The sequence below is a fragment of the Amblyomma mixtum genome, chromosome 3 (assembly GCF_055824585.1).
Source record: "Amblyomma mixtum isolate Tamu chromosome 3, ASM5582458v1, whole genome shotgun sequence".
Taxonomy (NCBI): Eukaryota; Metazoa; Arthropoda; class Arachnida; order Ixodida; family Ixodidae; genus Amblyomma; species Amblyomma mixtum.
Window position 1 is genome coordinate 411,572,046 of NC_143014.1, and position 12,540 is coordinate 411,584,585.

The window sequence follows — 12,540 nt, forward strand, 5'->3', positions numbered from 1 at the left end:
TAGTTTGAGACCGCCAAACTAGACTAGAGTAGCCAGAGTTCCCATTGATGCACCTCTTACGACTTTTTTTTTTTTGATGTCGCGCCATTCACACAGGCTTGGGAAGGCTATGATGAAAAAAAAAAAAAAGAGTCCCTAAAAATGAAAGAAAACGAGACTGGTGCTTTCAAGCGCCGCTAGCCCGAATCAAGCGCAGTCATGATAAGACGTGTGCACTAGAGAACTTTGGTATCTATTCCGTGCCTTCCGCAAGTGGAGTAGCGCCCTCTTAATTCTCAGGTGAGATTGAGCTGTCGTGTGGCCTACTAAAGGCTGGAATGGCATGAAACTTTAGTTTGTTCTTCGGCCATGCAGGAAACTTTCCGGCAAGCCCGTGTTCAGGGACAATGCAATTCGTTTGGTCACAACCTGTTGTTACAGCATCCGTCATTAATTTAAGGCATCAGCACGAAAGCACCTTATCGCTTCCTGGTTATAATGACAATGTTGCGCATCGACCTTTCCTCAGTCTACCACACATTATCATCGTCAGCCAAGTTATGTTAACTGTTTTCCTTCGCTCCATATCCACTCTCGCTGTTACAGGCCACCGTTCACAGGCCTTGCGCATGATATGCCCTGTCTGTGTCCATTTCCTTTTCTCTACTCCAACTAAGATATCAAGTCGCATTTGTTCTCCAGTCAACGCAGCTTTATTCCGTTCTCTTACTCTTACACCCATCATTTGCCTTTCTATTGCTTGCGTCAGAGTCTTCACCATCATTTTAACCCACTTCTCTTTTGGTACTCCAAGTTTAGCCAACATACGTATAGACTCGTGTAATGGTCGCACTCATGTAATGGCCGCACTTCTAACTTTAAAAAAAAAATCGCGAAAAAATATATTTAAGAATTATCCGAGTAAAAGCCGCACCAAGAACTTTAGGAACTTTGGCAGTATCATTTACTGTGCGGTGCATGAAATCCAGAACATTTTCTGGTTACTGCCGCCAGGTGGGGCGCAGAAATCAAGCGCTGCGCACGTCGGGAACAGCCAAGAATAGCCAAAGCCACTTTCAGCCATAGCCGTCTGTTCGCGCATCTCGTTTTACTACTGTTGCCTCGCTAGCCCAAGGCCTATGATGTGCAAACTCGAAATCGGAACGCATTGCTGCCGTGATTTGCCGTGGTTACGTTCGAGACCAAGAAAAACAGGCATATCTAATAAGCTGGACGGCACGGAGGATGACTTCATCTGAAACAAGAACAAGCCTGAGGTTCCGACGAGTTCGGAGGACGAGGACGACGACAAGGAATGATGTTTTGGACACGGACGAGCCCGAAATCCCGACGAGTTCGGCGAAGGAGGACCGGGAGTGTTTTGGCAATAATAAAGGCAGCTACCGCCGGAAATATTTATTTAGTTGCCTTTTTCTGCGTCTAATGTCCGTATCCCCGATTTCACCCCAGATCTGGGAAAAAAAAACGTGCGGCCATTACACGAGTCTATACGGTACGTGTTGCCAGTATACACCGAGCATACTCGATTTTCAGGGATACGCTGCTAGGTGAGTGACAGAGTGACGGCGGTTCTAGGAGCAGCCTCAGCAACAAGACACTTCGCCGGTATGCTCGTACCGTGCACCGCAAAACGCCATCGAAAACAAGGAGTAGCCGCATTTCTGCGCGTCATTCAAAACATCGACTTCGAGACGCATCGCGCGGTGACCGGAGCGCAGCCGCGCCTCGTCGACGTCGAAGTTTCTCGTGACACCACGGTCTCGGTAGGAATGCTCACAGGACGAAAAGAGGCGATTTTATCACGCGCGGGAAAAAAAGTTTGCATTCTGACATGCAGAGTAGCGGGTGCGTTTATTACGCGAATGCGTGAATTGTGCGAGATTTCACACTATACGAAGGTTACGCTCGGTCCCCTGAAGGTCGTGTGAATGGGCTGCTACTGTATATGCCTTGCACCGTTTTTCAGTCGACAATAGAGGCCAGTTAACTGCGTGTTTCGAAACGCGTGTGCTTACGTAGACCAAGCGACAAGTAGCTGGTAAACGATTGTCCAACGGGCACACTGCAGCCTCTGTGACCTTCGCCGGTGGTTGGAGTTTCTAACGCCTCTGCCGCAGTGGTAAAGCGATGCAGTGTACAGAGGGCAAAACGCTTGTCTAGGACGCGTTATGGGCGTGTTTCGGGTTTAACACCCGATATCTAGCGATAATATTCGGTTAAAAGTGGTTTTGATGTAAGCATGTGCATTCAAACTCATACGATTTCATGGTCATTTTGTTCCTTCCTGGTCGCGGCGGCTTTGGGAGCTGCGGAGCACACAGTACGGTCGTTCTAGACAAGCGTTTTGCCCTCTGTACAGGGCATTCTAAAAGATGAAAACAAAACAAATTAACTCACGTATTGCAGTTGGCGACAGCATTGGGGTCGATGTTGTCGTTGCACTCGCATTTCTTGCACGGTACCTTGGGTCCAAAGTTTCCTTGCGGGTCACCATAATGCCCATCGAAGCACAGGTCACACCTCCTTCCTACAGCGGTGCGCAAGAGGAGTGGGCATTTGTGTTTGCCCTGGCAGGTATGGTTATCGTGCTCATTTAGTTCGCTTTCTGTTTCCTACCCACTGCCCTCACTACTGTCCACTCAGCCTGGTATATTCGTCATTCAGCCCTTTGATTTGAAACATATGCTTCTGCCAACAACAAAATTTGCCCCTGGCAGAGTGGGACTTCAACCCACGTCTGGCAGTCTTGTTGATTATTGTATTTAGTGCTGTTGGATGAGCAAATATTGGCTACCGTCTGTAAACTCTGCAGCGTGAGGCAGAATCTATGAACTAACATCTAGCATGACTTTAAATTGACTTTTGTAGCGGCGGATTTTGTGTTGAAACAAAGCAAAGGCAAAAATAAAGATACTCTACTTACCTTTCAATCACATAGCTTGGAGAAAAGGCCTTTCTGGTTTCACTGGGTACACACTGAACCTGACTGTTCACCCAGAAGTCAAGAATTTCAAATGGGTGATGCTCGTATCTAAACTAAGTGTGAATCTCGAGAGCAAGAACAAGGTCCTGCTGAAGACTTTTTTGTCATAATCTGATCATCATAATCTGTCATAGCCTACCATCTGCGAGTCTGATTTTTTTTCTGTGTGTCATGAATAATTGACTTATGTAGGGCACACGGAAGAACCAGAATTATGTTAGCACTCCTGTACGGCTTATTCAAATCGTGCAACTTGTCCTACAGCAACAATGTGAAAGCAGATTGATTTTCTGATTCAATTTTCGCATCTTACTATATTTAAAAAATCTGGATTACACTACATTATATCTGCTTTAGTTACCTTGCATATATAGAGCCACTTATTTAGCCATTGCTTCCATCTTGTGGATTTTTAGATACTATACCGAAGTGCCTTATCCACAGGTTACAGCCTCATTTGGACACGTGGCCAGTTTCATTTAACTTAGTGTCATGGCCATTTCGTTATGCTCGTGAAGTCAGTTAGGTTTTGTGACCCGTTTATTTGTGAAGAAGCACTGTTATGTAAAACTCACCCGCCGGAAAGGTTTCACAGAGGAAAGGTTATGTCACGATAGCCACATTAAACAGTGAGATGAGGGCCTTAGTCTCTGCGATGTCTGGGTTACAGCAGCAGAGAAAGGCACCGGACTCGCCGGGGTCAAAAGGTCAAACCTGGCAGCGGCCCACAATTAGTCCATCAGCGCTTCGTCAACGAGGCCAAGGTGGCTTGCAAGCGCATATGACTACGGCATGTGTCCGAGTTTCGTTTCAGTGCTCCTTTTGCAACGTTCTCAGAAGGTCGATAAACGAACTAAGTCTTTATTTCCGGTTCATTTGTAAGAGTTGCGTTCTGTCCATAAATTTCCTGGCCAGTGCGGACCACCCCTGCCACGTACACGACGGCAATCGCCTTGGCCTCGCTGGCTAGGAACAGTGGAGAGAAAAAGACTGGTCCGCCGACATGGCAGAGGTGTTAGGCGGCGCCACCCACCGGAATATCCCTGCGGGCACTCGAGGCAGACGACGCTCTCGTCGGGAAGAACGGCACAGGCGCCCTGGTCGGGGCACGGGCACGGCTGGCAGTCGTCCGGGGTGCCCGCCAGCGCGTTGCCGTAGAAGCGCGGCGCGCAGCGCTCGCAAAACTCGCCCGCCGTGTTATGCTGGCAGATGCAGTGCCCTACGCCCACGCAGTCCCCCCGGCAGCAGCAGTTAGCGAAGGCACCACCACCGACTCGTTAATGCAAAGCGCCCGCGACGAGTCCCAGGAAAGAAAAGCAACGCGGGTTGGCGTGCAGGAGCCCGCGGGAGCCCAGCTCTTCCTTGTCTTCCCTCGTAAGTATGGCCTCGGGATCCAGCAGTGATCCTGCCGTTGATATGCCTGATGGGTTAGTGTATGTTATAGAAGGAATTCCAGAAAGCTTCCATTGCACTTCCAATAAAACTAAAACCACCAACACTGTTAATTTAAAGCCTCTAAAGCCTGTACTCGTTACGGACTGAATTGAATAAACGAACATTACGGACTCTGATATTCAAGTAAATCGCACACCCCTGGGTTACGGTTAAAGACATCGGAAGTTAATTTCTACCTTCTAATAGCTGCCGTGAGCTCCGTAACCACTCACCGTTGTTTCCTTTCCTGGTACGCAGTGTGTTCGGTCTCAGGCCATCACATCGCACTCGCACTTTGGCATCCGTAGTGAAGATTTACGACTTTTAGTATAAATGGACCAAGGTGCATTCCTGAGTCGACGACGGACAATAATATTACTTTTATTGTTTTTCGTGTACCAAATTCGACACAGCGATGCACTAACCTCTCATTCGGCCAAATAGAAGTGCCATGTGACCGCATTTGCCATAAACCGTTAGTGATAAGATGCACCAGAAAGAGCCATGTGAGAGCAGAATTAGACTTTTAGCTAAAAACACCTTAAAATGCTAGACTCGAAAGGTGTGTTAAACTGATTCAGCAGTGCTGTGATAAGAACAATATGAAGTTAAGTGGATCGATTTCAAAAATTCCAACGGTTAATGAGAAGAAGACTTGATGAATCCTTTGCAAGCCATTCATTCACCAGACTCTCGAATAAGGTTTAATAATTAAGGTGCTTTTATGCAATGACGAAAGAAACTTAACGAGTAATAACTGCTCACTGTGTTCATGCCAACATTTTGGAGACTTTCTTTGTCCAGAGTTACTGCTGTTCGCCACGTTCAACGATTATGGCAAACAGGATATTTCAAGAGTGCACAACGAAACTATAAATGCCAGTGCTGGGTTGACAGCCACTGAAGAAAACGTGCTTTAAAAGGACCTGTTTCGCGCCGATTTTTTTCAAATAAACGCATACACGCGAAAGCGCTCTGGCTCTCGAAAGCGAAGGGTAAAATGACCTTTGGCTATCGAGCACTCTCGGTTAATGACCGAGATGCAAGCAAACGTGATAAATTACCTTTAAACTGACGAGTTCAGCTCAGCCTTCCTACAGCTCTTTACAGGACCGAGCTTATAGCAGTTACCTAACCGAGTGCTTTTGCAGATAGTCATGTTCAGGCCTTGTTTCTCCGAGGTAAAAAGGAACGCGCCATTCATGAACCCTAAACACTGCAGCGCATTAAGAGTGCAGAGTGTGCAGGACAGGCTGACCGGTGTCCGGTTCGCAGATGAGCGCGTGTCCATTGCAGTTGCAGGGCACGCAGCGGGAGAACTTGCCGCCCCGCGGCGGGTCGTGGCGGAAGCCCGGCGCGCAGGACTCGCAGAACTGTCCCACGTATCCCTCGGGACAGGTGCACATCTCGACCCAGGTAGCGGCCTCGCTGCCGTACGGAGAGCGCTGCGCCGACTGCAGCTGGATGTTGTCGATGAAGCCCGTGCCTGCGCGGGGCGAAAGTTTGTGCGCGCAGCACTCAGGATGCAACCACAGCACTGGCTCAAAGAAAAAAAAAAGACAAACACGAAAGAGAGGCAAAATGCATCTAACGTTATTCCAACTCTGATGGTGACAGTGTGCGCGCATACAGGGTGATTTTTTTTTAAATCTTTGCAGATTATTACTTTAAAAACTGAGAGACACGTTGTTGAGCTGGATAGTACAGGGAGGCGGACACCATGTACCTGATATGGATCAATAATTAGAAGAACTGGTTTGGTTTGGTTTATGGGGTTTAACGTCCCAAAGCGACTAAGGCTATGAGAGACGCCGTAGTGGAGGGCTCCGGAAATTTCGACCACCTGGGGTACTTTAACGTGCACTGAGATCGCACAGTACATGGGCCTCAAGAATTTCTCCTCCAAAGAAATTCTAGCCGCCGCGGCCGGGATCGAACCCGCGTCTTTTGGGTCAGCAGGCGAGCACCATAGCCACTGAGCCACCGCGGCGGCAATTAGAAGAACTTAAATTAACTAATAAACTTTATATTTTTGATTTCAAGGTTAAAGGGCTCACCATTCAGCTAACAGCCATCAATTCGGCAATATATGTGTGTGTGTGCGTGCGTGTGTGTGTGTGTGTGTGTGTGTGTGTGTGTGTGTGCGTGTGTGCGTGTGCGTGTGTGTGTGTGTGTGTGTGTGTGAGAGAGAGAGAGAGAGAGAAGCCAACAGCCACAGAAACCAAGAGAGACAGGGGATTTTTAATTTATTTTGTGCTTTTGTTCAATTTACAATATTGCTGAATATGTTATCGCTTAAAGCTAATTGATTAGAAAACCAGAAGAAAAAACAACCACACGCCGCCGGTGGGATCCGAACCCACGACCTCCGAATTACGCGTCCGGTGCTCTACTGCTGAGCTGTGGCGACGGCTGTCAAATCTGCTTTCGGGGGTATTTATTCTTACAAATAACCTAACCTTGAGAGTGTTAAAAGAGTAGAAAACTGAGCTAGTTGGTTCATACTTCTTGGTGGGTACAGCCGAAATAACAAGACGCAGACACAGAAAGGAACACGTAGAACGTAGACGAAGCTGACTGTCAACTAAAATTTTATTGGAAAACCCGCGCTTTTTGTTTCCTTGTCAAAAAGATCTTGCTTTTATCTCCCGTGGGGTTCGTTCAAGAAGGAAATTTCTTTTCTTGATAGAGAGATTGATGGTGTACTAACGCACCGCTGTCCTGTTTCCCGTATCGCCAATGCCTCAAGGATCTCACGTGTCACTTGGTCTGCAAACCTTTTCATGACTTGAACTTCATGCAACTTGGGCTCACACTTGCGCACTTTTTTTCCTTTTTGTTTTCTTTACAATCTCTGCAATGCAGGGCTAGATTGCTGCTTGGGGCACCTGATAGCGATGATGCATGTTCCCTTATCCTATCATTAAGGCACCTTCCCGTCTGCCCTATATATTGTTTGCCACAAGCCAGAGGGATATTATAAACCACACCTTTAACACACTCGCTGAATCTTGTTCGGTGTGCGATCTGGCATTGCTGCTTCTTTTGCCTGTTGACTCGGGCACACATGCTCATTGCCTTGTTCGGTGCAGAGCAAACAACCCGGACCCCGTGCCTCTTGCCAATCTTCATGAGGTTGTGGGTCAATCCATGAACATACGGAACCACTGCTAATTTCTCCCTTTCATTGCCTTCTTCAGGTCCACCTTTCCTTGCTTGCACTCCTTTCACTTTCCGCAGCAAGCTTTCAGCTACGCTGCTGAGCATCGGAACGGGGTAATCCGCATGTTTTAGCCTATCAATCTGCCGCCGAAAACTTGTCTCCATCTGATGCTCACACGATTTCTTCAGAGCTGACAAGAGAGCAGCACTCGATATTGCCCTTTTCACGGTCTTTGAATGGCTTGATGAAAAAGGGAGAAACTGTTTCTTCGCCCTAGGCTCGTACCTCCAACATAAGTGTCCGGGTTGGAAGTCAAGGCGTATGTTCATGGATTGATCCACAACCTCATGAATATCGGCAAGAGGCACGGGGTCCGGGTTGTTTGCTCTGCACCGAACAAGGCAATGAGCATGTGTGCCCGAGTCAACAGGCAAAAGAAGCAGAAATGCCAGATCGCACACCGAACAAGATTCAGCGAGTGTGTTAAAGGTGTGGTTTATAATATCCCTCTGGCTTGTGGCAAACAATATATAGGGCAGACGGGAAGGTGCCTTAATGATAGGATAAGGGAACATGCATCATCGCTATCAGGTGCCCCAAGCAGCAATCTAGCCCTGCATTGCAGAGATTGTAAAGAAAACAAAAAGGAAAAAAAGTGCGCAAGTGTGAGCCCAAGTTGCATGAAGTTCAAGTCATGAAAAGGTTTGCAGACCAAGTGACACGTGAGATCCTTGAGGCATTGGCGATACGGGAAACAGGACAGCGGTGCGTTAGTACACCATCAATCTCTCTATCAAGAAAAGAAATTTCCTTCTTGAACGAACCCCACGGGAGATAAAAGCAAGATCTTTTTGACAAGGAAACAAAAAGCGCGGGTTTTCCAATAAAATTTTAGTTGACAGTCAGCTTCGTCTACGTTCTACGTGTTCCTTTCTGTGTCTGCGTCTTGTTATTTCGGCTGTACCCACCAAGAAGTTGGGAGTGTTGTATATACGTACAGTATTACGACAAACGCGACTGGTCTTTTAACGTTTATTTTGCCAACAGTTTCGGGAATGGCATTCCCTTCGTCAAGGCAGACTTGTAAGCCTGCTTTTCAAATCAATTATCTTTAAGCGATAACACATTCAGTAATATTCTCCATTGATCAACAGCACAAAATAAATAGATATAAATAAAATCCCCTCTGTTCCTTGGTTTCTGTCGCTGTTCGCTTCTTTTAAAGAATGTATAACAAGCCCCTCATGCGCCTTCACTTGTCTGCTTATTTTGTGTGCGCGTGTGTGTGCGTGTGCGCGCGTGCGTGCGCGTGCGTGCGCGTGCGTGCGCGCGTGTGCGCGTGTGTGTGTTGCCAAATATATGGCTCTCAGCGTAGATGGTGAGCCCTGTTTTTAAATGTTCTGGAAATGTGGTTCGAAATATCGAACGTAAAAATATACTTTTGAAAGCTTGTCGAGTTGGCTTTCTCGCATTGCCTGATTATAAAATAGTGCTGCTGCGCATGGTATCGTCAACGAATCAGGTTAACTTTTATTGCATCACCAAATACACAAAGTGGGCGTGCATTTGATGCACAAAAAGTGCGAGAGACGCCACTTTATAAATATGCAATGCGAGAAAGCAAACTCAACGAGGTTTCAAGTGCGTACTTTTGACGTTCGAAATTCCGGAAGCCATTGCCGATTAAGCAAATTTAAAAACAGGCCTCACCTTTGATGTGTTCGGCCATCAATTTCGCAACATAACCTTTGCCATAAAATCCGAAATAACAGTTTATTCGGCAATTTAAGTTAATAATTTAATTATTTATCCATATCAGGTACATAATGTCCGCCTTGCTGTACAATCCAACTCAACAGACCGTACCGACGTACCTCTAAGATTTTAAAATAAAAAGTTCTATAAGTTTCGAAATTATCACCCTGTACACTTTTTCCGAGGGTACTTAACAGTAAAAAAAAACGAAATGGTAGCGCCTCGGTCAGCCATAACGAAACTCTGCTGTGTCATGTGCGGCGGCTAAGACACGTTTGCAACCAGCAAATCCGAACGAACGGCTTCTGTGAGCAGGGGCGCATTTATCCTCTTCTCCCGCCCTCCCAATGAAAAAATTTGGCATAGGAAACCCATGCTAACCCCATTTTCATTTTGGTGAAAAAAGTCGAAGCAATACATAGTCCAAACGGGACCCCTCTCTCCCAAATGTCCCTCCAAAATCGACCCATAAATTCGCCCCTCTTTGTGAGGAATAAATAAAGTGAACCAATAGGCGATGTGTTAGCTTATTCAGCAGCAACAGTCGCTATGCAATGATGTGCTTTATATATCTCGCGTTGCTTTATACACGCAGTTTGGTTCGCACATTAGCTTCGTTGCATGTCTTGGATACGTAACTTACTTTTGACGCGCTGCGAACATCGCTGGTTTAAAGGCTACTTATTTCTGCGGTTACAGTAGAACTTTTATGCAAAACTGAACACTCACAGGACTAATTTTAAAAAATGCGAGCAGCGCGCCGTGCGCTGGGTGCCCTGGCGTTGGGGCCGGGCGTTTCCCAAAGCCTACCCGTACCTCGGGGCACGTATGTGGCGCGGATGCGGATGGCGGTCAGGTTGGACAGGATGCTGATGAACTCGCGGGAGCTGAGCGTCGGGTTCCAGCCGTAGCGCGGGTCCTCGTGCAGGCGGAAGCGGTATTCCTGGTTGCGAATGGAGGGCATCCCGTTGCCCTGGCCGAAGATGTGCTGCGAGACGCTGCCGTGCGCCCCTTCCAGCACGATGTCCTCCACCGACGACTGTGGGCCGTCCTCGCCAATGCGAAGAGTGAACGTCAGGTTCTGGTTGTACGAGGCACGCTGGTCGCCCAGGTAGCGATCTGCGGCGTGGCAGAAGCCAAGCGCGGGCACCCGTTAGGTGTACGCTTCGGCAGCAGTGACCAGTGATAGGCCACCAACTTGAAGAATTGGGAGCTGTGTGTTTGGCGGAAGCGAATTTCTCCGCAGGCAGTCCCCGAGAAGCGATACGCTCAGTATAATATTACGCGAAATGGCATTTCCAATTCTGTCGTCGTTCTGCTTGTCATATTGGTTAAAAATAAAATTTATTGTATGCAGCGCCCTAACTGTTACCATAATAGTCCTTAGAGTAGCGAAAAGTTTACAAAGAACGAATAATTGCTGACTTTTTCATTTTTTTTTACATGGGCTGGGGGTAGTACTATAGCCGCATCTCCAGCTTATTACTACGGCTCCAGCCTTAAAACAATGAATGTGCTACGGCTGCAGGTAACAAATTCTAGTCATCACCAATATTTGATGTGAGAGTTTATGGTGCCAAAAATACTGGAAACTCTAGAAATTTAAAATATTGAAGAGCACCACTCCCTGATGCGTTTCTTCCTGAGTAAGTTTTCGCATTGTAGAATTTGTGGAAGCGAAGAAAAGAGTGACACTGCTCAACACTAGCTATAGGTACCGTCCTAATAATAACTATCAAGAAGAATTTAATCTGGGAACTGCTTCTCGCAGCCACTGTGTGCTATCTTAGTGGCTGCCTGCGCTACCTCGATTTCACGCCACGCAGATAAGCACTCTCACGGTCTCTTGATATCCCAAAGACTGCGATCACTCTTATCGCCGATGTCGGCGAATGCGGGATGCCAGGGCCGCTTACCGGGCGCGAGGAAGTAGACGGCCTCATCTGCGGGCGCCACAACGGCCAGGTGGTGGGCGGCGTACTCGTGCCGGGTGTTCACGCCACGGCCCTGCTTGTCCGCCGCCTTCCAGTGCTCTTTGTCTACAGACAAACACCGTTGCGAATGAGACACGAAGCCGTATTTGCATTAGAGCCCTCTCGGGGTCGCCTGGGTAAAGCGTTAGTAGGCTCTTGAGGTGCGGATCGCGACTGGTGAGCCAGTTCTCCCAGCTGGAAATAAGACTAGGGAGAAACATGGAGAAAAGGGGAGGAAAGGCGCCACTGCCAGGGATTCCACGCGCGCCGTAAATGGTGCACCACGCAGCGGAGTACTTATTTCCGAATTTCCTTTAAAGATGCAATAAAAAGCCTCTAGGATTATGCTTGCTCATTAATGCTCTTGACCGACGCAGCTGCTAGTGCTTTTTCGATTAAATGAAAAGACAATTACTCGCCTCACGGGCGTAACGGCCGCGTGAGGCGTGTTGGTGACATTATGTATGACGCCAACGCTCACGCCACAAGTGAGCCGCTAACAGCTGCGCCGTATAAAGTATGGCGCGAGACATTTTTTCACCCAATAATGAGCAATACTAAACGCCATATAAAAAGGCCTCTGGCATAGCTTTCTGCTACTGGATTTAGTCGGGGTGTTATTGAAACAGCAGCGCTTTCTCCATTTTTCCCTCCCCTCACAACAAAGCTTCCTCTGACGCTAAGGCGTTGATGTGTCGGACACTTTTGCTAGACATTTGAAGGCAGCGGATCTTCTCCTTTAGTACACACCTACAGGAAGTACATCGGTAGAACGTGATCTTAACGTTTTACCTAGTGGTGGCTCATTTCAACTAAAACTCGCTCCTCTCATATACCAGGATCGCAACATGAACCTGCTATTAGTATCTACACTAAACTAGTTTGCATTAACGCAAACAATGCGAAGTTCTTCAACTATAATTCCAACAATAACTCAAAACTTCGCATTGTTCTCCAACAATGCGAAGTTCTCCAACTATAATTACGGCACGTAAACCACCAGTTTTTCCACAATCACAACCTAGAACTACCTACATTAATTAAATCATGTGACCTCCTTTGTCCTTTGCAGCCTTGTGTGTGGAATTAAAGGTTATTTTTCCATTGTAATCTCTTGTACTGCACTGCATCTGTGTTACACTGTTAATCAGCTGAAGCCGGATATATCCAACTCGAAGGGGATCGCGAAATAGTTCAATGTATCGATAATTTCCTGTATAATAGTCATAACC

The 12,540-nt window shown here is 47.2% G+C and overlaps 1 protein-coding gene across 3 annotated transcripts in view; it reads right to left on the bottom strand.

The window, feature by feature from the left end:
* LanB2 (laminin subunit gamma-1) overlaps positions 1–12,540 on the bottom strand; it is a 121,976-nt gene that overhangs the window by 19,142 nt on the left and 90,294 nt on the right. For 2 of the 3 annotated variants that reach the window (XM_089584829.1, XM_089584831.1), the window contains 5 exons: positions 11,252–11,374; positions 10,152–10,454; positions 5,676–5,903; positions 4,017–4,202; positions 2,398–2,527 (listed from right to left, as the gene is read on the bottom strand). In XM_089584829.1, coding sequence (XP_089440955.1) covers positions 2,398–2,527; positions 4,017–4,202; positions 5,676–5,903; positions 10,152–10,454; positions 11,252–11,374 — 970 coding nt within the window. The remainder of the gene's footprint in view (positions 1–2,397; positions 2,528–4,016; positions 4,203–5,675; positions 5,904–10,151; positions 10,455–11,251; positions 11,375–12,540) is intronic. The other variant, XM_089584830.1, reaches the window with a different exon arrangement.